A 25,508-nucleotide genomic window follows, 5' to 3' on the forward strand; every position below is an offset into this window, starting at 1 on the left:
GAAATCAAGACTGGGTGTTCCAGCGAATCGAGACGGGGATATGCAGCTTTACGATTATACATCTTGGTACAACTACCCTTGCAAGCTTATGGAGTTCAAGTTATGGTATCACGATTGGATCACACAACTTTTCACAGGGACGGTAACAGGACACAAGTTCATGACATAACAACGCTCAGAACACAAGACCTCAGCTCGAGGTGAAGTCTCCCAAGTTGGCACTGAGTAAAGTAATCAGCGTCGATCGCGAAAGGCTCCACCAGCATACCTTGCTGCTGTCATCCCTGACACTGTCGCTCGGTAGAGCCCGAACTTCAGCCTGCAATATATGAGGCCAAACTGAAAGTGCACATTGGGCAACTCACGATGTCGACTGCGAGCCCATCTTCCCCGAGGCGGTATAGCTGAGAATATTGGCCCCAGTGTCTGCATCCGTGACGATATATCTGAGTTTGCCAGTCGGACCAAAAGTCACCGTCATCGCATGCAGAGTCGTACGATCCGTGAACTGGCTTATTGCCACGGACGGACAGCGCGTGACGGAACAATTGCGAAAGTTATCCTCCACCGCGAATTGGCCCTTCACCGCGTCTAGGGTCACGATGGCGGCATTATCCCCGCGCGAGAACACCTGCATGAGGTGGAAGAAGCGGGTAGTCGTCCCTGTCTGCGACGACAGGTAGTATCGCCATTTGTATGTGTGCGACGTGCCATCAGCAGAGCCCTTGGTTAGGAATTCGATACGTTGACGCGGGGAGTCCGGAAATCCGGAGTCAAGCTGTTGAGTGGCATTTGAAGTTAAGGACAGGGAGTAGCAATTGGTGATGTGCGCGCCAGGCGTGGAGGAGCATCCTTGTTTCAGGACACCTACCGGCCGTTCCACCGCTATGAGCACCCTCGAGGCTGGTGAGTGCATGAAGGATCGTACCCGATGCCTGCCACTGCAGACCGTTTGAAGTCGACCCGTACGACATTTTCATACCGTTGGCAAGGACCGCATCCCGTGGTTCGAGTGTGGTTCTATTGACCACACTCCCCAAGCCGAGCGGGACGATAAGTGCAAGAAGAGTTGAGGCTACAAGCATAATAAGATTTTTGAGAGGAGACAACAGGGGTCGGTTAGATTTCGAACGAGACTGCACACGAAGCCGTGCAGAGTTATAGGTAAAGGCATGGATACGAATGTATGACATGGAGAATTCAATTCCAGGGGTCTGTGGACGAGCGGAAAGTACATCACCGTGCTCCGCGGTGAAGCGGAAGCACAGTCTGGCGGCAGCTGCGGCTCCGGCGAACAGATTTGCTTCCGCTGAATGATCGAGTCTGTGTGGATTGCGGAAGGTCATCATTTGTCAAGTAAATGCGGAGTATGCATCGTCCTCAGGCTTATCGTGCAGCGCAAGTGACGGATTGTCCTATCCGCATTATCTACCACGCCAGAGCACCGTAGCGTAACCCGAGAGATTGCTTCCGCAGGCGCGACTGGATGTCTGGAGAAGAACAGCCATGAGGATCGGAGCACAAGTGATCGCTACAATCATGCAGATACAAGACGGGAACTATCTCGCGTGATGGGGGGGTCTCCAGTTGAAAGGTTGCATATCGCAAACAAAATGCCGTACTGGATGTCTGTGCAAAAAGGTCGATAGCTGCGTATCAGTCAAGTACTATGCAAATAACACGGATTTGGTGTTCCCATGATCCCGCCTGAGAGCCATCCTAAGCTCCCAGGCGGCGATTCGGTCTTCACCTTTTCAACCGAGACCCAGATGGAATAGGCCTCGTAAGGCCAGCTAGCTTGGAGCGCCCCATGGCAATGGTAAGGCTAGAAAACGGCGTCCAGTTGAAATAGACTTCAGAACCGTTCCGAGTTTCGCACTGAAATTCTCGGCCGTCGGGTTAATCCTGTTAATGACGCCGTGCTCCTATGTCACTCCTATCAGTCCTATCTGCAGTCAATGGAAAGAATACGTAGCCTGCTGGGAATCAAGGAGCCTAATTCAATTATAGCCCGGTTTTTTCCCAGAGCTCCATGGGTAGAAATTGCCGATGGTAGAAGAAGAGGAGGATGAGCTATACATGTATAATGGCTCGCGAGAGGAAGGGGAGGGCGAGAACGCTGAACGCGGACTCGGAAGAACAGCGGGACGTCGTGCCGAGCATCGCTTCCGAGATGCGATCTTCGTGGCAGTGCCGACGCCTTGTACCACACTCGGAATGAACGCGGAGGCAGATAGAGGGGAGATCTATGCATAGGGTGGAGGCAGGTTGGAGAAGCAGAGTAACGCAGCCAAATGAATTATGCATTGATAGTAGGAGGAACTCTCTCACGCGAGAATATGCTTTGTTTTCCCCCCTTCTTAAGTGTAACTCATACTCGGCCTCCAGGGACGGTTCTCAGCGGAAGAAAAACGGGGTTCTGTACACAGGCGCACGGTTGTCCCCTATCTTTTGGGACCAAGATCGCAGTTACCTCCAACTGGTACTAAAATTCCAAACTGACGCCGGAGCCCTGCGTCTTTGACGATCGACCGCTCACGAACAGGCTCCCGTGCACGGCGTGCTAAATATACACAGTGCGGCCCTCTGCCATGGCGGGCGTCTACTGGTATTGGTGATGGAGGAGCCCAGGGGAAGCCAACAAGTACACGCCCAGGGAAATGAGCGCATATACGCCTTGCGAAGATAAGCGCACACTACCGTTGAATCTTGGAGAGGGCCGAATGACGCAAGAGAAGATGGAGTAGGCACTTCTCATGGGCGCAGACAGTGACAGAGACCGAATACAGCGACAGGGGATAGGATTTCTGAAGTCGTCGCCACCGCCATTTTCTGTTTATTCTGGAGAGTTTTGGGGTCACCAGCACTGGACCTAGAGACGAACAGAGAAAAGATTGAAGGTGGGTAGAGATGCCCCCGTAGTCAGGTATAGCCAGACGAAGCGCTCGAGAGATGGTAATTAACCCATCGACGCGTGTGAGACCCTATCTGCCATCCTGCAGAACAGCGCGATACAGAGTTTGGGCCAACCTAACGGGTGGATCGTGAGGGGCCATTTCCGCAGTGCCCGAGCACCTTTGGATGTACGTGAGGGTTTCACGTACCCTCCGGACGGTGATAGCTGTAGCCTAGGCAAGGCCGAAATCTCCATGTGCCATGTTGAAAACCGGAAGCGAGGATTGACGACGCCAGCACGGAGTATACGCCGCGCTCGAGCGTCCGCTTTCCTGCGGTATGTCATCGATCCGGCGCTAAAGCTGACCGGAGCGCTCGTACAGGGCCAGATTCATTGCGGGACCGAGGGGCAGAATCGGCAGAATCAGGATTGCTCTCCAAGCCACCACGGTACTTTATCTCGATGGATATTTGACTCGCAGCCGATTCAGCAAATTATAGGCGTTTCTTTTCAATGGTCAGCTCTAAGAATCGCTCGTTGGACGCCTCTACGCTGCGGGAATGGCAATGAGTCGTGTAGCTGACAAGCTTCCACATACCGGTAAACCTGCACTACGTCGTTGCACTCGTGAAACCGTGTATATAGCAAATTATGCGGGAATACGCACTAGTTGCACAGATGCTATTACCATGCAGCCTCATTAACGCAGAAAGCGCAGAGGATGCGAGGTGCCCTTAGGGTAAATTTGTTCTCTCAGACGCCTCTAGCCTCCTAACCACTTTGCGAGGCGGGTTGGAAATGTGAACCAGTACTATGATAGCCGGCGAGGCCAGCGATGAATCCTGAATTTACTCAAAAAGTAGCGGTCAAAAAAATACGATGATCAGTGAGCGTTTTATCGCGTAGCACTCTTGCGTATATTCCTCCATCTTCCCGCAAAAACCGTGGCGAAACTTCATTGAATGTTGCTTTCGCGTATATGGGCAAGACCGAAATCGACGGAAGTCCCAAGTCGAGCCCGAGAGACGCCAATACGCATCGATATCAAGGCGCCCATGTCACAATCAAATGCGTGTGAATAGTGACGTGAAGCCTTCCATGCCGCTGGCTGCCAGTGCAGCCAAAGGCAGTCAGCATAGAACGCAATGGCAGATATTCTAGTACTGGGAGCGACAGGTGCGAACAACACAATAGACCGTCTCGAATGACTGCTTATGCTTTGTTTTTCAGGTTACACCGGCCAGCTCACGACGCGCTACCTTTCGACGCATCCGCAGCGGGCGGAATTCACGTTTGCTGTCGGCGCTCGGTCTCGGGAGAAGCTCGAGAAGCTCGCTAAGGATTTGAACTTGGGCGACGACGTCGAGCTTGTGCAGGTGGACGTGACGAATGCCGACGACGTCGAGAGGGCGGTCGCGAACGCGAAGGTTGTGGTGAACACCGTCGGACCGTACTGGCGATGGGGCACGAACGTTGTGAAGTGAGTGGGCAGCCCCTCCTTCGCTTACATACTTCCTGAATTGCATCCGCCACAAGAGCCTGCGCGAAACTGGGGAAGGGGTACCTCGACCTGAGCGGCGAGGGTCACTGGGTCGCGCGCATGATCTGGCAGTAAGCACCACGTTCTGCTGCGCATCCGACCACTTAGCCCTCCCAGCTACGACTACCTCGCAACCAAGACCGGCGCCGTGATTGTCCCCGCATGCGGGCTCGACTCTGTGCCCTCGGACATAGCGGCTTTCCTCGCAAACAAGACGCTTAAAGCGCTGGCGGGGCTAGAGAGCACGATCGAGCGGACGGATACGGCGGTGGAAGTCAAGGGCACGGTCTCGGGCGGCACGCTTAACACCATCATGACCGTTCTCGAGGAGGTCCCCAAACACGAGCTTGCTCATGGAACACGAGCTTATGCTCTCAGTCCAGGTACGCCGGCAGATATACTGTCCAATTAGCCCTAACTCAACCTAACCCAAGGCTTAACCGGTCGCCCCAACCCCCCTCTGCGTCTCCTCTACACCCTTCCCGCCTCCTCTCCCCGGGTATATGGCTCCTTCTTCGTCATGGCTCCCACCAACCGACAGATCGTCCAGCGCACCTGGGGCCTGCACCAGCTCGCCGCGCTCCGGGGAGGACCTAAAGAGAAAGCGCTCGCGTACGGGCCGGACTTCACGTACGACGAGTTCCTGGCAACACCGAGTGCCTTGGGTGCGGTGCTGATGTCCGCGGCCTTTGCGGTGTTTGGCCTCGCGCTGCTGCTGCCGCCTGTGAGCGCTCCTGCCATAATCCAACTCCGCCGGATTGGAGTAGACTGAGACTGATATGTCTATTTTCATAGGTTAGATGGATTTTGAAGAAGATCAGGCCGCCCGGCACGGGCGGGAGCTACGAGTGCGCGAGTTTACTTGTTCTTAGTTGAGGGTGGCTGTCTGAAATATGTACAGATCTCTTGAGAACGGTCACATGACGTATACTTCTATTACCACGTCCAGCCCCGACTCTGCGGGCAAGCAGACGTATGTACGAACCAGCCAACGCGGGCGAGGCGATCCCGGGTACCTCCTCACCAGCAGTCAGTATTATCCACTTTCCTTTGTATCCCACCTCTATATTGCTACTACCACGAATTCCTGATTCATTGCCTCTTCTATATAGTGATGATCGCAGAGGGCGCCCTGGCACTAGTCCTCGACAAGAAAGACCTCCCCGCGTTAGCGCAGCAGGGCGGGATCCTGACCCCCATGAGCGCGCTCGGAGACGTCTTGATCAGGAGGCTGGAGGGCACCGGGAGGTTTGAGTTTGAGAGCGAGGTGGTGCTGGCACCAAATGAGGAGAGCCGTAAGACGCGATAACGCGTGGCCTGGCTTAAGGTGGGCCTTGCGATGTAAACGTTTTTCGTAGATGACACAATGCTTGTTGGATAGGTTTGTGGCTGTTTCGCATGTATACGCACCCCTTGGACACTTGCATAATTTATAGGATCGTGAATACATGTGCTACTCATCAGATTACTTATGACACGTAGCATGATCCGCATTCGGTGGATGCTGCGATCGAAATAATGGAAATACCTATTTCTGAGATACCTCCTGTAGAGGTGAGTACATCGCGTGGCTCGGAAAGAGACGCACGTTCTGGTTAATGTCGTATGGTCGCTGACCATGCTTAGCTTCCCATTTCACGGCCGCCTTAAACAGCTTTGACTCCGGCGGCTTGCACTCGGCATTATCTCCGTACCAGGTACCAACCCAACCCAACGCGTTCTTCGGTTCGGCGATATGGGACTCAGGGATCGTGTTACGTGCACTCACCGAGCTCTCGGCTCGATACTCTGGACACCAATGCCCCGGCATATACCCGCTGCGGGCGCTCGAGCGGTTGTCCAAGGACATAGCGCCGAACCTGCGCTCCGAGACGGAGAGGCCCACCCGGCAGGCACACCCCCCGAGCAACGGCCGGAGCGCCAGTGTATCTCGATACATGCGCACCCATGCTGACAGTAAATCGGTTCGCTGGCTGGCGATTGCTACGCCGATGGAGGCCAGCACTCCCGGTTCCGGGATGGCATGGTAGAGGCTTTTGGGTTGTCGTCCCGACGATACTCGGTCGAAGGTCTGGATCTTCTGAGCAGCCAAAACGTGCTCTGGAAGACCGCTCACCGGTACATTATACAAAGTGCGCCGTAGAACACCTCTGTCCCGGAGCTGACGCTGGACTCACCAGTTGTCCGGTGTTCGGTACATGACTACGGCAAGAGGTGATCTAACGATCTCAGGCGACGTTGGTGGATGCCCTTGTGTGTTGTATCTCGATGTTTATTGACTGCAATAGCCCGATATCATAGGGGGATCCTAGTGACTCGAACAGATTCTGTCATTCGATGAATGTTCCCCCGCCTCGTGGTGCGCTCTGCAATCCCTATGCGGATTGTGAGTTCAGCCAAAGTTAAGCAGTCGGTTCTTTCTTCAGTGGTGTGCCTTTGTCTTCTGTTTCTTTTTTGAATATTGATTCTCCTCGGGGACGGGGGAGTGGGTGGGCCGATATCTGTGAGATTGTGGTGTGCTGGACTGATTGCCACAGCAGGGTACTGAGAATAGATCATGACTTTTGGTCGACTCATTCCCTGCACGTAAGTACTAGCCTTGCATCTCGCCATGCGTGAGACTACTATCTCTGCGCTCTGTCTGGTATCCCCACGGCCCTTGGTATCATGATGAACAAATTCTGTGCATGGCGCCATTCTTGGAGGCTTCTGCTTTCGTGATGTAGGTGCCAATGGAGATGATGATATCTTTCCCCAGACTGGCGTAACAGCTTTGCCCCAGCCCCTGTAGTGCGGCGAGCACTTATCATCTCGCAGCGTATCTCAAAAAAGGTCCTATACCATCTCTTATTGTGTAAGAGCGGGGGATTCTTCCGATGTGACGGCGTCTTGAGCGCTAGCAGTCTAAAGGGCTCCCGAGCTTTGGCCAGCCAGTGAGCGCTGGCTGTGGGCAGCGAATTAAGAGGATGATATGTTTAACCACCTATTCATTGGTCAAAGATGATGATTGGTCATTCATTTGCTCTCAGCAACGTAGCCTATGTAAACTCAGTATACGTTCCGCGTCAACCCGGAATCGAATACTATTGGCAAGTGAGCCGACGGGCCACTGGTACAAAGCTTGGGATACCAAATATTTTACGAATTGACATAGCTTAAGCTGTATTCCTTGTACTCAGTGATAAGGTAAACCGTACACATGTATACCCAACTCCGAGGTTCTCAACCTGAGAACGGTTCTGGTGTTCTGGTCGAGGCTGAGCATAAGTTATTTTGAGCAAGTCCGGGGTTCACCAATCCCCTGTTTCCCCAGCCACTTCCACTGACTAGTATTACTTGAGTAATATCGAGCCGAAGGTATCTGCATTTCTCCTGCTAACCAAAAGCATAGCCAATAGGGGACGGACTGAAAATGCCCCCGCGTTCATCCAGGTGCGGTACAAGACGTCGGCACCGCCACGCAGATCGCATCTGACAGAAGCGATGCCCGGCACGTGTCCAGGGACGAAGCCCCGCTCTACCTTCTGTGGCTGACTGTTCCCATCCAGCGCGGGCATCGCATTGTATAGTTTATCCTGCTCTTCATCCTCCAACGGTTAGTTCTGCCACAGAGCCTTGGGCATCTTTTCTCAAGCGTTCAACATCGAGGAAGTGATGCAGTCTCGGTACTTTTTAATGAGTACATAGGCTGTGCGTTCTTTCATTATCGGCAGATAGGAGTAAGAGGAGCGCGGAGTCAGTAACGGGAGCCCCCCGATATCCGAGATGTAATTATGACCTCGGAGATGTCCTCGACGGATCTGAAGTCTATTCTCCCGGGGAGGTCTTTGTAAACCAACAACACAGGTTTACCGTTCCCATGTGGTGCTCCCAGCGTAGCATTGCGCAATTCGAAGGGTCCGACGTTGGATCATTCCACACAGGATCCTTGGCGAGGACAATAGGACGGCTAATCCGAGGACAAGAAACGCACCGTGCCGAATCGCGCCCAGCGCCATCTGCTTGTGGTGCCGCTGAGTGCTCGCTGTAACCAAGATAGCGGCTCCATTCGCCAGGTGCGGCGGCACTCACCGCTTCCCACCACCCAACAGACGTCCAGGTGCCTGTCAGATTACGGTGCGCACCGCCATCTTGTCACCGGGGTGTTCCCATCACCCAGACTGCCTTTGTTCCTGTATCTGCATCATTATTGTACGAGCTGTCCATCATCCCAGGCAGTCAATCAAGCTCACCGACATAGCACGTCCCCGCGGCCCCCCTAATGCGATGGTTGGCTGATGGTGAGTGCGTCCGCAGCAGTGCGTTGTTCGATGGGATGAACAATGCGAATGATGCATCTACAGGCACCGGCAATCCCTATGCTCACAGGCATAGCCGCGACGCTCACCCCCCGGTAGCGCGGCTATGGGGCCTGTCATTCAGTCCAATTGTACTGGAGATGGACCACAGCATCGCCAATCGCCCTGCTGACCGCTGATTCTGATCCTCAGCCTGACGCCTCGGAGCCTTGGATTTTCCTCGAGCCTGTTCATTGGCGAGTGACCAGGGACCGTGTAAAGGCCGGTCAATCATGGTCGCAGAATTTGACCATCAGGTCGGGGATCCTGATCTTGGGTTTCTCTGGTCGGTGTCTTCGATGTTCCCGGCCCCGCGGTAGCGGGAAAATACCCTCCCAAGCTTCAAGCCTGTGGAATGCCGGTGAATCACATACGATAGCGTGGTTCGGCATCATTCAAGGTTGGGGTCGAGAAAGAAGTAAACGCTCCCGAAGGGTTCGTGTAAACGCCGGGTCTCGGTCGATATGATGAACTCATACCTTGCATCGTCTGTGCGTGATGGGCATCACCCGTTTGCTAGCCTCGTGGCAGCCGAATAGACTGTTCTCGAGGACGTACTGCCATTGTTCAGCTGTGCACTCGAGATCGCCGACTCCAACTTTCTCTCGATTATCAGGCCTCGACTTCTTCCATGGACTGGGATACTTGCTTTTGTCTTACCATCCCCGTCCGTCCTGTTCCCCGGGCGTTGCTCTTCGACAATGGCTGTTCATCGATGAAACCACATCGCCTGATCCCACATTCTAGATTCCAGTTAGTGTATTGTCGTCCAGGTGAACTCCGAATACCTGTCAAGTACGAGTGCCCCTGTAATTGAGAGTATCATATTTCAAAATGGCCCAGTCAGAATTCTCTGGAGGCGCCTTAGTAGCGTATACGCGGGATTCCATTCCTGTGCGTACACAGCGCAGATGATTCGGGCTCGGGTTGAAGCTAGAGTTGTGATGTTTCTTGGTTATTCGGTTCCACACGCGATGGTTATCGATGCGGGCCAATGCATTTGCGCAGCTTCTGCCGTGTATTCAGAGGACCGACTGAGTGCGCTTTCCCTTCGCAGTGCTAGCACATTCATGTTAGCTGGTCACAGGCACAGGACGGCTCGCCACATCGATCATCGCCATGGAGCATATACAGTACGCGTACGAGGCTGACGTCGGTGACTAGTACTTGATGACACTCCCTCCGGATAGCATGTCAGACTGCCTACTGACTTACACTTTGCGGTGCGCGCTCGTCAGCGTCGGCGCAACCTGTGCGCGCACCCAGTGTGCCACCGCGTTATGGACGGCATGATGGGCGATCTACGGCATAGCCTAAGTAAATGCGTCTGCAGTGATCCGGGGTGTCAGGTACATTTCCGGACGAGATCTTCGTCTGCAGCGCAGCGCAGAGCGAGCGAAGAAGGCGGGTTAATTGCATACATACTGTTACTTCGAGGATGGCTGCGAGGCGAGCCCGCAGGAAGAGCAGGGTCGGTTCACGGCATGTTCTGTCAGATACGATTCACCTTCGCGCGAGCGCTGGGACTTCCATTATTCCGCTAGTCTGTGGTCGATAAGAGCGCTTGCCATCATCGCAGCTTCGGATTGGGACTGGCTGCCTGATACGGGGCGCCTGCGAGCGTCTCAGGCTTGTCGCACTATAACGGTCCAGTCGTGCTGTCTGATACCTGGTGGCACTAAACCCTGGGTCAGGATAGCTCGAGCCCGGATCATGGTCGCTTACCCAGCGCAAGTCCATTCCAAGCAGGCCTTGTTCTTGCGTATTCGGCTCGCGCCTGTGCCAGTGGCGCAGAACTGGCTGGGTGCGGCAGGCGTCTACCAGGAGACACGATCTGTCAGCGCAATTGGCGCGAACGGGGGGAAATACGTGGGCGCCATGTGGCATCGCGGACGCTGGGCGAACCAGTCCGACGGCCCCGGAAGCAGTACTCTGCCGTAAGAGTAGCGAGAAAGGATAGAGAGATCCGGAGTCCGACATTCGGTTCCAGTGCTGGCCTCCTTTCATCCCTCTACGAAAGTAGAATACCGGCCACAGCCTTTGCGAGTCAATGGGGATTCCATGTCGTGGACATGTCGAGACAACGTCTCCGTTGCAGCGTCTAGCTACTTTTGTTATCATTGAATTCCCGTGAGTGCCTGTGATCGTCGACGCCGGCAGAGCCTGTGTTTCCGGAATTTCGACAAGCCAGAGTGCGGTATATGCACCGGACGCGTATAAAGAGGGAGGGGGGCGGCGGGGGCAGCCAGAGCCAGCGTGCTTACCACAGCTCCCAACATGGGCAACTCTCACTCAACCACCGCCGGACACCCCGCCATCTCGCGCAAACGCTCCTTTGCCCACAACCTCGCCCTCGGCTGCGCGTCGCCGTCGTCCGCGAACAGCTCTATCATATCCGACAACCACACTTTCGTCAGCGAGAAACATCTGCTCAGCGAAAAATCCAGCTTCGACCACCTCCCGCTCTATGCGCAGCCGCCGCCCGACTTTACCCAGGACGAGACCGCGAGCGCATACAGGGCGTTTCTGAAATCGTACCCCGAGTTCCAGTCGACATGGATCATTGACTCGCTACGGCGCAGCGATTTCTCCAGGCTCGACCGCGGCGGAGAGACATATGTCGACTACATGGGCGGCTCGCTTTACCCCGAGAGCCTAATTCGCGTCCATTCCGCCTTCCTCAACTCTACCGTCCTCGGAAACACGCATTCAGTCAGCCCCAGGTACGATACCGGCCTTCATGGGCAGTGGCGCAACTTACTAACATGCTCTACTAGTTCCCGGGTTTCGTCCACCTGCGCTAGCGAGGCGCGGGCGGCCGTCCTTTCGTTCTTCCGGGCCCCGCCAGGCTACACCGTTATCTTCACCGCCAACGCCACAGGGGCTCTCAAGCTCGTCGGCGAATCGTATCCATTCACCGAGAACAGCAGCTACGTCCTAGGTGCCGACTCACACAACAGCGTGCACGGCATACGCCAGTTCGCCATTCAGAAGGGCGCGCAAGTACACTACATCGAGTCGACGCAGCACGGCGGATTCCACGTCGCGACAGCAAAGGTAATGCCAATCACCCGCCCGGCGTGTTCTCGTTCTGATGCTCACGCGTCTCACTTTGCGAAGGCTACCCTCGCGCGTCATAAACCGCGAAGGCGGGACAGCGCGCCTTCCTTATTCGCCATGACCGGCCAATCGAATATCTCAAACTCTAAAAACCCGCTGACGCTCCTAAAGTTTGCGTCGTCGCTCGGGTACCACACGCTGCTCGATGCGGCCGCGTTAGCGCCTACTTCTGTTATCTCCCTAGAGGAGACGCCGGTCGATGCCATGGCCGTGAGCTTCTACAAGATGTTCGGCTACCCCACCGGCGTGGGGGCTCTCGTCGTGAAGCAGTCCTTCCTCGCAAAACTCAAGAGACCGTGGTTTGCCGGAGGCACCGTCGACGTCGTCCAGGTGCCCGGGAATCTCGTCACGATGGCGCACGACCTCCAAGAGCAGTTCGAGGTAAGTTTAGCCGTCACCCCTATCTCCTGCCCCTTGTTGAGCCCATCACCCCTCAGGACGGAACCATCAACTATCTCACCCTGCCAGCAATCACTGACGGGCTGCGCTTCCTCTCCGCGTATCTCCCCTTCCTCCCACTGCGGCTCTCGTGCCTCGTCGACCACCTCACCACGTCGCTGTCCCAGCTGCGCCACGAGCGCGCGGGCACGCCCGTCGTGCGCATCCTCTCCCGGCTTCCAGGCCGGCGACTAAGATCCGTCGGCGAACAATCAGACACCGGATCTGTCGTGGCGCTGATCTTCCTCTCCGTGAGTCGCCGCCGGCTATCTATCCATCGCCCTTAGTCATACATACTGATAAAATGCCACACCAACAGCCGTCGGGCGCGATGCTCCCGAACTCGTTCGTCGAGCACGCCGCGTCGCAGCAGCACATCTCGCTGCGCACGGGGTGCATGTGCAACCCCGGCGGGGCGGCGGCCATCCTGGGCATCCAGGAGGACATGGCTCGGCTGTACCCGGGCGTGACGCTGAAGGACTTCGAGGAGGTCGTCGGGCGCGAGCTCGGTGTCGTGCGCGTCAGCCTTGGGCTCGCGAGCACGTTCCAGGACGTGTGGCGCGTGATCCAGTTCGCGGCGGCGATGGCGTGCGAGGGGACGCGCCAGGCCATGTGGGAGGACTGGATGAGCACTAAAACAGGTCAGGCTATTTAATTTGTTAATATGAGAAGGAGTTCGGGGGGACGTGTTGTATCATTATCACTCATCATATCGAATACCTGTACGAATATCTCGAACATTGTATTGTTGGAAACCATCCTTTCTCGGCTTTTTTCTTTTTATTCCTCTCCCTCGATTTTCTCTCACCTAGTCTTTCCCTCGCGTTATCCCATCGCTCGTTTTGTACAATGTATAACATCGTAGAAATTCCATTCGCATTCGGATTCCAAGTTCGAAGAGTCTTAGTTGTCCTAATCATAAGGTCGAAACTCACTCTTCGTCTTCCTCTTCGTCATCGCCTTCGTCTTCCGATACTTCGAGGCCAGCCTCCCGAAGACGCTGCTTGTCTCTGCGACGCTTGCTACTCAAGTCATCCAGAAGCACGAGGAGGTCTTCCTGCTCTTTCTCTACGTCCTGGCGTTTCTCATTCGAAGACTGCAGCTCTGACGTCAACTGAGAAACCTGCGTTTGCAAGGCAGTTGTCTGCGGAAATGTAAGTTCTACATGCGAGTACCGAGAGGAGCGCGGGTGCATGCTTACTTCTTGCTCCTTCTCTGCCAACGCCGTCTTCAGTTTGTTCTGCAACGTTTCGATTTCTTGCGCCTGCTTTCGAATCACCTCTCGCAAGGAAGCAACCACGGCTTCTGCCTCAGGACTCTGCCCTGGAATACAGTTGGACGCGGGTCATCGCGGCCGCTTCGAACTACTCACCTGCGGAAGACGATAACGAGTTGGGATCTGTGCGGATCCCTCGCTGGATCGTATCTTTTTGGGATGCAAGGGGTGAGAAAGGCGTTTCGGGCGCTAACGTGTGAGCGCTTACAATAATTCGACTTCAGGAAGTCGACGAAAGGCCAATCGAACCATATCTCAGCTTCGTCAGCTGTTTCCGGTTTGAGCCCCGGCTGCGAATGAGCAGGTGTCGGATAGGGCAGGACTGTCGATTCGGGGGACACCGCTTTCAATCGCTCGTCTTCCCGTAGACGCGTGATCCGGCCCATCAGCGCGTCAACCCCGAGTCGATTCAGAATTGGGTGGATGGTGGCTCTGGCGGCAGTCAACAGATATCAGAACTTCGCCGCAGACGCGTGACGTCGCACATACCTTGTCACTTCCCCAGGCTCCCTATTGAATTCGTAGCAGATTCCCAATAGAAGCGCGCATAGACCCGGAACGAGGACGTCTGTTTCTGAAGTCTGATTCACGGGTTCTACCAACTACCGATCGCAATTCGAGTCAGGATAGTCCCGAGAGTCAGAGAAGCGGGTTAAGCGAGACGCACAATTCCCAAACCGCCGGCATCTAAAAATTCCCGAACTGCCTTGGGGTCTTCCCAAAGCCATTGAGATAGAAGACAGAGGTAGACGGTGACAAGTCGATCCCATTCGCGGGCCTCTCGGTCAGAACTCGAAGCCCGAGAACGCGATAGCAAGGCCAAAGAAAGGTGTTCGTTCAGAAGCTGGATTAGCGTTTGCGGGGAATCGTCGTCTTCTTCAGTTGGCTGCGGTTCTTGCTGAGCTTGCGAAGGAGGGCCGCCGTCAGCAGGCACAAAGAAACTGCCGCCGTCGATACCTCCCGCAGAGGGGGGCTTGATCGATCGTGCCAACGCTTTGGCGCGTGAAGAGTTCCGGATCAAGTGAGCGAATAAAATCGCAGCTAGTTGGGTGGAGATAACCGAGGCGGGGACGAGGGGCGAAGTGGGGGGCGTGGCGAGGAACTGAAGAAGGGGGGTGACGGGGGGCGGGGTGGTTGAATCTGCTCGGTTCAATCGTTCCATACGTCAGCGGGCCCGCTCCCGTCGTACAGTATGGACAGAATCCACACCTTCAGGAGGCACCATGGCCTGCAAAATGAGTAGGCGGACGTCATCTTGGCCCACGAAGCTCTATACGATTGAGACATCAATGCGTCGACTCGGAGAGGGCCAACATCTGCACGTACTTCGAATACGCTGGCGGCCGTTGCTCGAAGTTCCAAGCCTTCCTTATCTCGTCTAGCACTGTATAGTCCGCTGTATTCGCCGCTCAGGACCAGTTCTACAAGCGCATCGAGGGCGGAGGCAGGTTCTAGCCGATCCCATTCTTCTCCATTGGTTTCTGGAACAGGCATGTATGTAGTAACTAGTATGTCTGTCAGGGGGAGGGATTGATTGATGGGAAGAAGTCGTAGAGACTATAGGCGCGTGATATGTAAACCAAAACAAGCTACTGACGTGGAACGTACCTGTGTTTTCAAGGCTGTCGGTGCATTGGATGCCAGCGCCATTTCCAACAAGCATCGCGTAAAGGGTGACAAGCCATTCACCTGGAGACGTCATATGAGTATTACACCTACCGATCAGCTGAACGTTACACTGACACTGCTACCTTCATTGGCAGCAAGCATACCCAGGATCCCTACTACTATACCAGCATTCTGGCCTTTTTGGGCGTCCCAGAACTGTAAGGCAAACTGCTGTGGGGCAGCTTCGTGGATGGGTAAGTTCGGAGGGAATTGCAGGAGAGACAAGAGCACCATGGCCATGGGCGTCTCTCGAAAATAGCTCTGTAACGCAACGTTAACAAATAGTTATGCAGACCACGGAGCGTCGTGCCTGGTTAGAGGTATTGAAACGCAAGAGCCCATCAACGCAAAGCAAGGCATCCTGGACAACGATACCACCTTCAACACCGCCCTCCTGGGTTATAATGTTGAACAACCTCTCAAAAGCGCCCTCGAACGCGAGGACTTTCTGGATTTCAGGACTTTGCGAAATGAGAGACTGCAACATAATAATTGCCTCTACAGCGCGTAAATACTCGAGTTCTCCAATCTAAGCACTCTGAGCACAGACCATTACGAATGATCTCCCTTCTGTCCTCAAGAACGGCCATGATACCCGCTGGGCCGGCTGGAGCCGTCAGGAAGTAACTCTGGACGAGCTGTCGCCTATTGCGGAGGAGAGTCGACAGAAACTGTAGAGCACCGTAACGCGTATAGAACGTCTGATCAGCAGCCAGCAATGCAAGCAGCTTGTGGGCGGCCTTGTCATCGGCCAGGACACGATCCGAATGCTTGAAACCTAGCTCCTTGACCTCAGGACTTCCCTCCTCCGTATCACACAGAGTATTGAGCGTTTCTAGGACAGCTTTCCCAACGTCCGCATCCAGTTCAGCGTCGTTCTGCAAGACCTCCAGTAGACCGGGTAAAGCGCATTCGCCGACATCTCGCTTGTGATCCCGAGACAGGCCCTTGAGTGATAATACCGAGGCTCGGCGATCAGCAAGTAAAGTCGACGGCGAGAGTCTGTCGCTGAGCCTCGAGATTGTCTCAAGAGCCGTCTGAGGAGCCCCCGTCGGCCCTCGCAAAGCCACGTAGGTTTGAGACAGGAATTCCATGTCGGCGAGGAAGCCGGCGGCAGCGAGCACAGGAGGAGTATATTATTGCATTATTTACAAGTTCTTGGATATCATTACTTGCATTGGACATATCTCCATCTTATCACGCGTAACGGGCAGATTAATCCTTGATCGCAAGTTCTTCATCTGGTCGACTCACTCGCTGCAAGATCGCCAGCTTGGTTCAAGACTCATCGCCCGTACCGACGGAGAAATAAGCTGTTTCTTGCTTGTTGATAATATTGTCTAGGTGCCCAGCGAGACCGTGGTCGAAAAATGAGGAGTCTGGTCGTTCGGGCTCTCAGCCACATTGCTTTACTTGAGGAAGCTGGGCGAACAAAAATCACATCCATCTGCTATGATGTCGACGAAGGGTACGTTCATGCCGCTGCGGAGCTGGTGAATGCAGATGCGGATGTCGAAGTCAGCATATGGAAGACACCTGCACTCGGTTCTACTGGTGGTCGAGCGGAACCGGAGGTGAGTTCCCTTGCATCAGGATTCTTCCTCGTCCGTTGCGTAACCTGCACACGTGTAGTTAATCTCCAGCTTTACCTCGGCATGCCTTCCCCCTGGGTCCGACGTCGCCCAAGTCGTTTCCATGAGAATTATGGTAGAGTCGCGCACGATGGTATTTGTGATGCGCTCTGGAGACATTACGACTATCTCCCTGGATAATATGACAGACGAAGTAAGTTCCAGTATTCGAGGTGATAGAGTTGCCACCGACGTCCCTGTAGGCGGAAGTGGTAGGCTCCGTGGAGTCTGGCCTTCTGGCAGCCGCCTGGAGTCCGGATGATTCCTTATTAGTCCTTGTGACAGGTAAATTGTACGCGTCCACACCAGTAGATGCAGGTCCACTAATTAGCACCGGTAAGGCGACGAAAAGCTCATCTTAATGACATCGACGTTCGACGTACTGTCTGAAGCACCCTTGCACGCCGCGGATTTTGGGGAAGGTGGGACATGCTGAATGTTGTATCATGGTACTGTCACTGAGCATAAATGCTTGCTATACACCAGACGCCCCTATCAATGTGGGGTGGGGTTCCAAGCAGACACAGTTTCACGGCTCTCTCGGCAAAGCTGCCGCCCAAGTCCCGAGTGCATCATTGTCGAGCATGGGCTCCAGCCCTGACGATGACGCTCAACCGCGCATCAGCTGGCGCGGCGACGGTGCGTACTTCGTCGTGTCCACTCTCTCGCCACCGCCAGAAGAGGGGCTTCGCCGCCGCATATTGCGCGTTTACGATCGACAAGCGGCTCTGCAGTCCACCTCGGAACCTGTCGCTGGCCTCGAACATCCGCTAGCTTGGAGGCCTTCTGGTAATTTGATTGCCTCCACGCAGCGGTTCGGGTTCGAGGGTGGCGGTTCGGGCAAAGAAGGGAGACATGACCTCGTATTCTTCGAGAGGAACGGCCTGAGGCACGGCGAGTTCGGAATTCGCGAGACAGACTTGCGGTCTACACCGCAGACGGTCGATAGCAACCGCCAATGGGGCTACAAGGTGAAGGAGTTGAGTTGGAGTTCCGACTCTAACGTACTGGCGTTGTGGGTAGAAACCGAGGAGACAGACATAGGTGCGTCTATCTGCGTCTCATAAATGCGGCCTGCGTAAGGTTAGCTGACACGGATATGAAGTCCAATTATGGACGACTGGCAACTACCATTGGCAAGTCAGGCACAACTAACCGTATCCTTCATGTCTAACAAGTTATTAAAGGTACTTGAAGCAGGAAATACTGCCACCTAAGGGATCGGTTAGATTCACATCCGTTGCTTGGCATCCGGAGAAGGCTTTGCATCTTAGTTTAACAACTCCAAGTAAGTCACCGAACATGTCGAAAGACTCACTAATTTTGACCAGAATCTACTCAGCCCAATTAACACAGAAAATATTCGCGTGGAAAACTCACGCTTCCATGAGCAAACCTCCGCTGGACAGTGGATCAGTTGCAGTTGTCGATGGAAGTCAGTCCGTGCCTTATCATTGTCAGTCTCGCAGTACTTACCACGCGTGTCGGTAGCAAAGTTACTGCTGACACCGTTCCGGATGCAGAACGTGCCGCCCCCGATGTCTTCGTGCCAGCTAAACATAGGGAAAATTGACTCGCCTATGTTTAAGGATCACCGTACCCCAACCCACCTTGCATTTTCACCGCAGAAGGATGTACTCGGCGTTCTGTGGGGTTCGAATCGAGTACAGGTTTGGGATCTTAGGACCAGACTAACATTCGGACGCGGCAAGGTTATGGATCCTGTCCTGTTATGGGAAGACCAGATCGGCCGTGCTTCTGGTGAACGAGAAGCACGACAAATCAATCTATCGACGGAGGATGGCAGCCAAGGACGGCGGATTCACATTGCTGTCCTGAGTACCAAATATGACGCCGACGTTGTGGACGTCTTGACGTCCGCTGAGATTACTGGGGGTCGGTTAACAAGGGAGACCGATCTGGAGCTTCCGGGCTGCAATGGGTGGCTAGTCTCTTCCTCGGATGGCGCAATAATTTGGGAGTCCGCAGACGGACGGCTTCACTCCGGTGGGTACTTAGAACGGTTCACAATCTTGGTTGGATAGGTCGTAACCTCGAGCTTTACACAGTTGAACCGGACGGCGATATTACTCAGACATCGCGCTTCCCTGAGTTCTGCTTAGACTCTTCAGCACTCGTCACCAGTGATTCAGGCAAAGAAGCTCGATTCTTCGTCGGGTTGGCTGACTCGGGGAGACTCTATGTCACTGATTCAACGTCGCGCCAGCGTCTCATCGCTTCAAGTCTGAATTCGTTCGCATTGGCATCAGATTTTGTGATATTCACCACGACATCACATGAAGTACACTTTGCACCGACGGAAAGCCTTTCAGAGTTGTTGAGCAGTGCCGAGGAAGTGCCGGGCATAGTCAGCTGGGAAAAACGACGAGTGGAACGAGGAACGAGGATAGTTACGGCGGTGCCAAGTACTATGACGCTTGTTCTCCAGATGCCCCGGGGCAACCTAGAGACGATTAGCCCAAGACCCTTGGTCATGAAGGCCATCATGGAGGACGTAGAACGGTACGTGGATTAACTTCAGAGATCCTCCGAATCTGACACGACTTGTCACAGGGGTAAATACCGCAAAGCCTTCTTGGCTGCTAGGAAACACCGCATCGATTTAAGCACCTTGGTCAATCGTGATGAGACCGCGTTCTTGGGCAATATTTCCTCGTTCGTGGAGCAAGTCGGGGACCCGGAGTATTTGAATCTTTTCTTGACGAGTCTAGGGTATGTCCGGATGCAGTCGGCCACGATAACTACTCATCATCATTCCAGTTCGAGTTCCCTAAGTCCGGAGATGGTCGCTAAGTTATGCGACTCCATCAGGTCCGAAATGGAGTCGAAGGATCTGAAGAAGTATACGAGCTCGATCCTGACATCATATGTAGTTAAAAGACCTCCCGAGTACGAGCCTGCTCTCCAGCTTTTACTCCGCTTGCGAGGTAAGTTGATAGCCTCGGTTTGACAGACGTACGCTGATAGCGAACGTACGTAGATGACGAACCAGATCTGGTCGAGGACGCTGTCAAGTACATCATCTTCCTTGTAGACACCGATCGACTGCTCGACACTGCCTTGGGCATGTACGACTTCTCGATTTTCCTGATGATCGCTCAGCATGCGCAGAAGGTCCAATTGACTTCTTTTTCCAGTGGTCTTTAGCTGATGAACGAATCCCTAGGATCCGAGGGAATACCTGCCTTTCCTGCGTGAATTACGGTCTTACGAGACCGACTATCAAAGGTTTAAGATAGACGATCATCTCAAGCGCCACGATAAAGCCTTATGGAACCTCCGGCTGGCTGGTAAGTAAGTACGTATCTGCCGAGCATCCGAATATGATACATTCGTCCTCAGGGTGGGACAAGTTTGACGAAGCTATGGAATATGTCGAGCGACATAGGTTATATGAGCTTGCTTTATCACTCTGGAAGGACACGGATCATTATGCTGTGAGTCGCTTGAGTCTCGGGGTCCCTCACTTGAAAGCTGAATCGTGTTAGTCCGTCCTTGACATATACGGCGATTGGTTGTTCGAGCGGCGAGAATTCAGACAAGCGGCGCTAGGTGAGACATCTCTTTCCCGGACGTCGTCTTCTGACGTGCTTTGTTATTAGCATTTCTGGAAGCCCACAGACAGCCGAAGGCCCTCGTCGCATACGAGAAGGCATTGGAATGGCAGGAATTATTCGACTTGGCCGTGTCAAGCGACATCCCCCAAGATGAGCTCGCGAATATGGCTTGGAGAGTTGCTGGTACGCTGCATCGTCATATCCTAGCGCTACTCAGGTTGTAAGTTTCACAGAGGGCTTAATGTCGAGAAAGCGGTTCGCGGATGCTGCCACTGTGCTCATTGATTACGCCAAGGATTTTCGACAGGCAATTATTGCTCTGGTGGAAGGGAACCTCTTCTCAGAGGCTCGAAGGATTGTTCGTGCCATATTTCATTGGCACAGTTTCTACCATATTTACCATCTTTCGTCAGATCTCCCTCCATAAGACGCCCGACCTCTTGACGGAAATCGTTCTCCCAGCAATCCTCGAGAGTCGAAGTCAAATAGGAGAAGATATTAGTGAGATGAGGGAACAACTGCAGAAGCAGTTACATCGAATCCGGGAGTTACGCGTAAAGAAAATTGAGGAGCCAGGTATGCATGCTTTCGGCTGACCTTACAGTTGCCTCGTTTAACAATATTCAAGACGCGTTCTATGGAGTGGAGGATACCACACTGCACAACGTAGATGTCATGACGGACGTTTCGATGGCTCCTACTGCCTTCACTCGATACACGGTGGCTCCCTCTACCGCGTCTCGCACGTCCAAGTACGTGATGCTACTTTCATACTCGATTGTGGACTAACAAAACGCGGTGCTGATTAGGCGCAGCTCACGGTCGAAACGGAAGATGGAAAGGAAGATTGGATCCGGTCGGAAGGGTACAGTCGATGAAGAAGAATATCTACTGAACTCCGTGACGAAGCTCGTGAATACGTTTACGACTTCACAAGGTAAGCCAAGTATGACCTTGGGTATTGAGTAATGGTTAGGCATTGTTGCAGCGGAAGCGGGCGCACTTTTGCCCCATCTTTTCCAGTTTACGCCAGCGCATAAAGAAGCGGGGTCCTCGCTCCAAGATGATATACTGGCTTTTCAAGCGGAACTTACAGAAGCAGTTGAAGAAATATGGAGAAAACCTGTCGAGAACGACGAAGCCGGTGGCCCACCCGAGGATAGCTGGGCAGCCAGGATAGAGCGACTTGAGAAAGAAAGGACGATCAACCCCATAGACAAAGTACCGAAACCACAGCTGAGTTCCGGCGATTGGAGTCTAGCGCTCTTGCGTATTGGGAAGCCATAGCATTGGATTCGCACCTGGATCTATTCACTGACTGTAGCAAGTACATCTTCCGACGTCGCTGTATCAATAGTACGATCGCGTCACATTATGGTACACAATCGTACATGATCCGCCATTGAGCTATAAGGTCAGGTCAGTTTACAGTATCTCCCTCGGCCTTGATCTCGGTTTGAGCCTTTCATTGTTCAGGGCGTGCAGCCTCATCAACCACGCTTCGGGAACGTACATCACAAGAAATGACCTTTCGGGAATAAAACGTCGCTGCACATTTGAACGTGTGATTCGCGGTAGAACAACTTCTTCTTCGTTTCCTTGAAACCCAGTCTAGGATGCCTGTAAGCAGTCCAATGTGCGAAGGCCAGTCCTATGATCGCTCTTTGAGCCATCCATGGCTCACAACCGAATTGTCCCAGAGAAATGTGCATGTACCTATCTATTTATCAACTGGGGACCCACAACGATACATCAAGCGTGCCTTGTGGCACACATGTGAATTGCCGTTCCCGTCCTGGTTTGCCGAGCATACCATATTCGAGGTCGGCTTCGGGGTCGGCGGATAAGATGCTGTGTCGTAGAGGTATACCTGGAGGCGCCCCATTATTATCCTCGATAGATTCAGAAGAAGACAAAAAACAAGGAAATTCTCTGAAGGTTGGCCTGGATACACAGTGTACCCTCATGCTCTATCCATATGGGCATTCTCACAATTGGCTCCCGCTTGCAGATGTCCCCTTGTTCGAGGAACTTTCGCGGTAGAACTCTATGAGCCATGCGCTTAGCGGAATATAGCGGGTAATGCTTATCATTCTTTCTGCCCGAGTTCGATGGTGGGCACAACAGGTGCGCAGCACTAGCTTCGTCGAATCGCCCTTGTTTCAAGTGGTGTGTACGCTCACTGTCATTGTTCTATTGTGGTATGCGATCGCGAGCGCAACCGAAATCCTAGGGAAGTTTGTACCATCCAATGCCGTATAAATACCCCAGCCATCGTTTCGTAGTATCAGAATCAAGTTACCCCCAGAGACAGTCTGCAAGGCAACAAGCTGAACACGACTGCACTCGTACGTGGACTCTCGAGACATATCAGAAGTTAAGGGTGCGTCGCCTCTTCTGATGTATTGCATCTGGCCTCAATATTCTCTCAGTGATCATTCGTGACCTTCAATCAGAGGACGAGTAACTGCGAGACAATCATGCCTAGCCAAAGATCTCAGGAAGAACTCGAAGCTTATATAGATGAGACTTTGGTAGGTATTTCACATGATCACGGAAGATGAACACGTTAGTAATGATTGGTAGCGCGCGCACCCTGAATTCCAGGAAGGCGAAGAAGGGGAACAGCTCCGGAGAATACTCATGTTCTCTATTGGTATGCCGGAAGTACGAGAAATGATTGAGGGTGCCCTCGATGAGTTGGTCGTAGCAAAGCACATAGAGAGGCTTGACCAGCAGGTAAGTACCTTGATTGTGCGTCGTCGTTTAAGGTCTGGCTGATTTCAGACATCAGAGTCTGAAATACTGTGATGTGGACAGCCCCGAGCATCGCGCCCTGGAATCAGCCCTCTACGACGTTCTGCAAAAGGCGGGAGACGTTCTCCCGGATCTGGTGCTGAATCGCGGGGAAGTTCGTGTGGAGCCAAATCCCAAGCCCAGCGTCATTTCCAAGATATTTGGAAAAGATTTTCTCCCTGCAGATCACTATGTCGGCACTTACCTCGGGAAAGAGAAGGTCGTAGTAAAGGCTATTCTGCATGCAGGAGCGAGGGATGCGGTATGGGCGGATGTAAGTGGCGTACTACTTCCATCTGACACTTGTTTTGAGGTCTATACTTAGCGGCTGAAGAAAGAAGGAGAAGCTTGGAACAGAGCGTGGAGAAAAAACAAGAGTTATATAGTTCCAATATACGGCTTCATTGCGCAGAAGAAAGTGATGCCCTGGATGTAAGTCTTGCGCACTTTTTCATACAAAATATGGACTAATCGTTTGCAGCTCGGCCGTATATCCAAAGTACGACAACGGGACAGTCGTTCAATATCTGGACAATAATCCTTCTACTGACCACATGCGTATAGTAAGTAAAGCTGACTGGGTTCGTTCAATACTTCTCTAACTGTATCAGATTCGACGAATCGCGGAGGGTATGAACGCGTTGCACAATATGTGTATAATCCACGGGGACCTAAGAGGAGTAAGTGATTTCCTCGGTATTCAACAGAACTGTGCATGGTCTGATGCCGTTTCATAGGCTAATATCGTGATCGATAAGCACGGAAATCCCCTCATTGGAAACTTTGACCTCGATCATGTATGTTCATCAATTATGGGCATATTTCATCATGCTTACGTGACTCTATTCCACCAGATCAGTAATTCTCGTCTGTATGCTTACATTTCGCAAGAGGAGTCCGGTCGTTGGCGGGCCCCGGAGATGCTGGAAGGCCGGATACCACTGGCTTCTGCGGATGTATATATGTTTGCCATGACCGCCCTTGAGGTAAGCGTTCGCTAGTCTCAATGGAGCCCCTTCCCATTTCGTCCTGACACATCTTCCGGCAGGTACTCACGCACAAGGAGCCATATTACTACATCGAGCGCACAAGCACCGTCTTGGAAAAGATACGCAAAGGGGTGTGGCCTGAGGAGCCAAAAGACGCCCAGGTGATTCAAAGAGGTCTTCATGTGGGGCTGTGGCTGGTGCTGTCGACATGCTGGATGCCAGACCCTGGCCTCAGACCGGAAATGAAGGAGGTGATCCATCTGCTGGAGAGATACTATCCAGGCCGACGCTAACTCATATCCAGTCGTGTAGTCTATTATTCCCTATATTAGTCAAACATCCGCCATATATACCACTGATTAATATGCTCTTGATATGATAGTTTTCCACGATTCAGCTTGCCAGTGTCCCTTCAATCCAATACTAATCTCATGAGCCTGAGTCGAATGATCACCGAGACTGTGGAGTTTTATGGAGGAAACTTAAGTGTCTTTACATGTATTTAAGTGGCTTCATGGCACAAGGGTTACGGACTACGAGACGGGGACACATACAGTACCCCTGCAAGTGCACTCGCAGGCCCTGCACACCATTCCACTCAACTGCTACGTGATGCTATTTACTTTCACTTTATCCGACTACTGATGATGACTACACCGCATACACCTGGTCCCGGGGTCCCGGGCCGGTCATGACCGAACAGGGTGCAGTCATGTCCCGCCGCCATCCGCAGAACAGTGATGGTGCCAAGGGGCCAACGGCCAGAAAACGCGCGACGGCAACCCCCTAAAGTGAACAGGACCCCGAAAGCATCACGTAAGAGAGAGGACCACCTTGATAAGGCAATTTGTGGCGGTTCCTCTTCTGCCTGGGTTTATGTTTTGTGTGGTCGATTGTCGGGAATCAACAAGCCTCTGTCATCCATGTACACATAGGTAATAGCTTATAACTACTTATATATATCTTTGATCCCTAAGATCACATTGTTCAGTTCTGAAAGATCCCCAACACTTCTCAGTCGATGATATTTCTGCACTGACTCAGACATACAGGAACACCTCTCTACTTCCTGATGCATAAGACTGGTTATAAACAGTGCTTATAATATAGTAGTTCTCTTGACAGAGCTGTTGGTGGGCGCATATTTGCCAAAGGTCCGTTGTGACCATGACCATAGGGCTTGATTGTGACGGTTAAGGCCGTCACAGCCACTTCCTATGTTTCAACGGACTATTTCCT

At 53.1% G+C, this 25,508-nt stretch overlaps 7 protein-coding genes across 7 annotated transcripts; 5 read left to right on the forward strand and 2 right to left on the reverse strand.

Moving 5' to 3' along the window:
- Nucleotides 1-190: 190 nt before the first annotated feature.
- On the reverse strand, nt 191-916 carry GLOTRDRAFT_129646 (uncharacterized protein; the record flags this gene model as incomplete). The annotated part of the gene is made up of 3 exons (XM_007868312.1): nt 191-221; nt 269-319; nt 366-916. The coding sequence occupies 3 exons, from the start codon at nt 914-916 to the stop codon at nt 191-193; spliced, it is 633 nt and encodes a 210-aa protein (XP_007866503.1).
- A 3,194-nt stretch (nt 917-4,110) lies between these two features.
- On the forward strand, nt 4,111-5,913 carry GLOTRDRAFT_116281 (uncharacterized protein; the record flags this gene model as incomplete). The annotated part of the gene is made up of 7 exons (XM_007868313.1): nt 4,111-4,376; nt 4,433-4,507; nt 4,554-4,819; nt 4,871-5,160; nt 5,232-5,284; nt 5,338-5,465; nt 5,549-5,913. 7 exons carry the CDS (start codon nt 4,111-4,113, stop codon nt 5,743-5,745), a joined length of 1,275 nt encoding a protein of 424 aa, XP_007866504.1. The 3' UTR covers nt 5,746-5,913.
- A 5,137-nt stretch (nt 5,914-11,050) lies between these two features.
- On the forward strand, nt 11,051-12,986 carry GLOTRDRAFT_129648 (PLP-dependent transferase; the record flags this gene model as incomplete). The annotated part of the gene is made up of 5 exons (XM_007868314.1): nt 11,051-11,496; nt 11,551-11,830; nt 11,894-12,274; nt 12,331-12,582; nt 12,651-12,986. 5 exons carry the CDS (start codon nt 11,051-11,053, stop codon nt 12,984-12,986), a joined length of 1,695 nt encoding a protein of 564 aa, XP_007866505.1.
- A 276-nt stretch (nt 12,987-13,262) lies between these two features.
- On the reverse strand, nt 13,263-16,369 carry GLOTRDRAFT_41938 (uncharacterized protein; the record flags this gene model as incomplete). Its single annotated transcript, XM_007867913.1, has 11 exons — nt 13,263-13,475; nt 13,533-13,647; nt 13,704-14,039; nt 14,097-14,209; nt 14,275-14,747; nt 14,817-14,877; nt 14,934-15,164; nt 15,216-15,296; nt 15,345-15,536; nt 15,574-15,773; nt 15,826-16,369. The coding sequence occupies 11 exons, from the start codon at nt 16,367-16,369 to the stop codon at nt 13,263-13,265; spliced, it is 2,559 nt and encodes an 852-aa protein (XP_007866104.1).
- A 276-nt stretch (nt 16,370-16,645) lies between these two features.
- GLOTRDRAFT_41780 (IkappaB kinase complex, IKAP component) lies at nt 16,646-21,771 on the forward strand (the record flags this gene model as incomplete). Its single annotated transcript, XM_007867902.1, has 22 exons — nt 16,646-16,849; nt 16,908-17,079; nt 17,123-17,191; nt 17,248-17,328; nt 17,393-17,950; nt 18,012-18,046; nt 18,104-18,194; nt 18,249-18,341; nt 18,398-18,913; nt 18,976-19,429; nt 19,481-19,639; nt 19,694-19,854; nt 19,908-20,041; nt 20,094-20,217; nt 20,270-20,364; nt 20,416-20,479; nt 20,530-20,667; nt 20,718-20,842; nt 20,898-21,060; nt 21,113-21,236; nt 21,294-21,421; nt 21,473-21,771. The coding sequence occupies 22 exons, from the start codon at nt 16,646-16,648 to the stop codon at nt 21,769-21,771; spliced, it is 3,987 nt and encodes a 1,328-aa protein (XP_007866093.1).
- A 608-nt stretch (nt 21,772-22,379) lies between these two features.
- On the forward strand, nt 22,380-22,786 carry GLOTRDRAFT_116284 (uncharacterized protein). The gene is made up of 2 exons (XM_007868315.1): nt 22,380-22,422; nt 22,496-22,786. The coding sequence occupies exon 2, from the start codon at nt 22,567-22,569 to the stop codon at nt 22,744-22,746; it is 180 nt and encodes a 59-aa protein (XP_007866506.1). The 5' UTR covers nt 22,380-22,422; nt 22,496-22,566; the 3' UTR covers nt 22,747-22,786.
- Nucleotides 22,787-22,829: 43 nt separating this feature from the next.
- GLOTRDRAFT_121527 (kinase-like protein) lies at nt 22,830-24,659 on the forward strand. Its single transcript, XM_007868316.1, has 10 exons — nt 22,830-22,867; nt 22,917-23,018; nt 23,071-23,223; nt 23,279-23,554; nt 23,606-23,712; nt 23,762-23,843; nt 23,892-23,960; nt 24,018-24,077; nt 24,135-24,266; nt 24,329-24,659. Exons 2-10 carry the CDS (start codon nt 22,965-22,967, stop codon nt 24,560-24,562), a joined length of 1,167 nt encoding a protein of 388 aa, XP_007866507.1. The 5' UTR covers nt 22,830-22,867; nt 22,917-22,964; the 3' UTR covers nt 24,563-24,659.
- Nucleotides 24,660-25,508: the final 849 nt, after the last annotated feature.

The sequence above is a fragment of the Gloeophyllum trabeum genome (assembly GCF_000344685.1).
Source record: "Gloeophyllum trabeum ATCC 11539 unplaced genomic scaffold GLOTRscaffold_00007, whole genome shotgun sequence".
Classification (NCBI taxonomy): Eukaryota; Fungi; Basidiomycota; class Agaricomycetes; order Gloeophyllales; family Gloeophyllaceae; genus Gloeophyllum; species Gloeophyllum trabeum.

Bases quoted from the DNA above. Each gene is read 5' to 3' on its own strand.
- GLOTRDRAFT_121527 (XM_007868316.1), top strand. From the start codon at position 22,965: ATGCCTAGCCAAAGATCTCAGGAAGAACTCGAAGCTTATATAGATGAG. The intron at 23,019-23,070 runs GTAGGTATTTCA...AATGATTGGTAG, and splicing joins CTTATATAGATGAGACTTTG to CGCGCGCACCCTGAATTCCA. The intron at 24,078-24,134 runs GTATGTTCATCA...CTATTCCACCAG, and splicing joins GAAACTTTGACCTCGATCAT to ATCAGTAATTCTCGTCTGTA.
- GLOTRDRAFT_116284 (XM_007868315.1), top strand. From the start codon at position 22,567: ATGCTTATCATTCTTTCTGCCCGAGTTCGATGGTGGGCACAACAGGTG.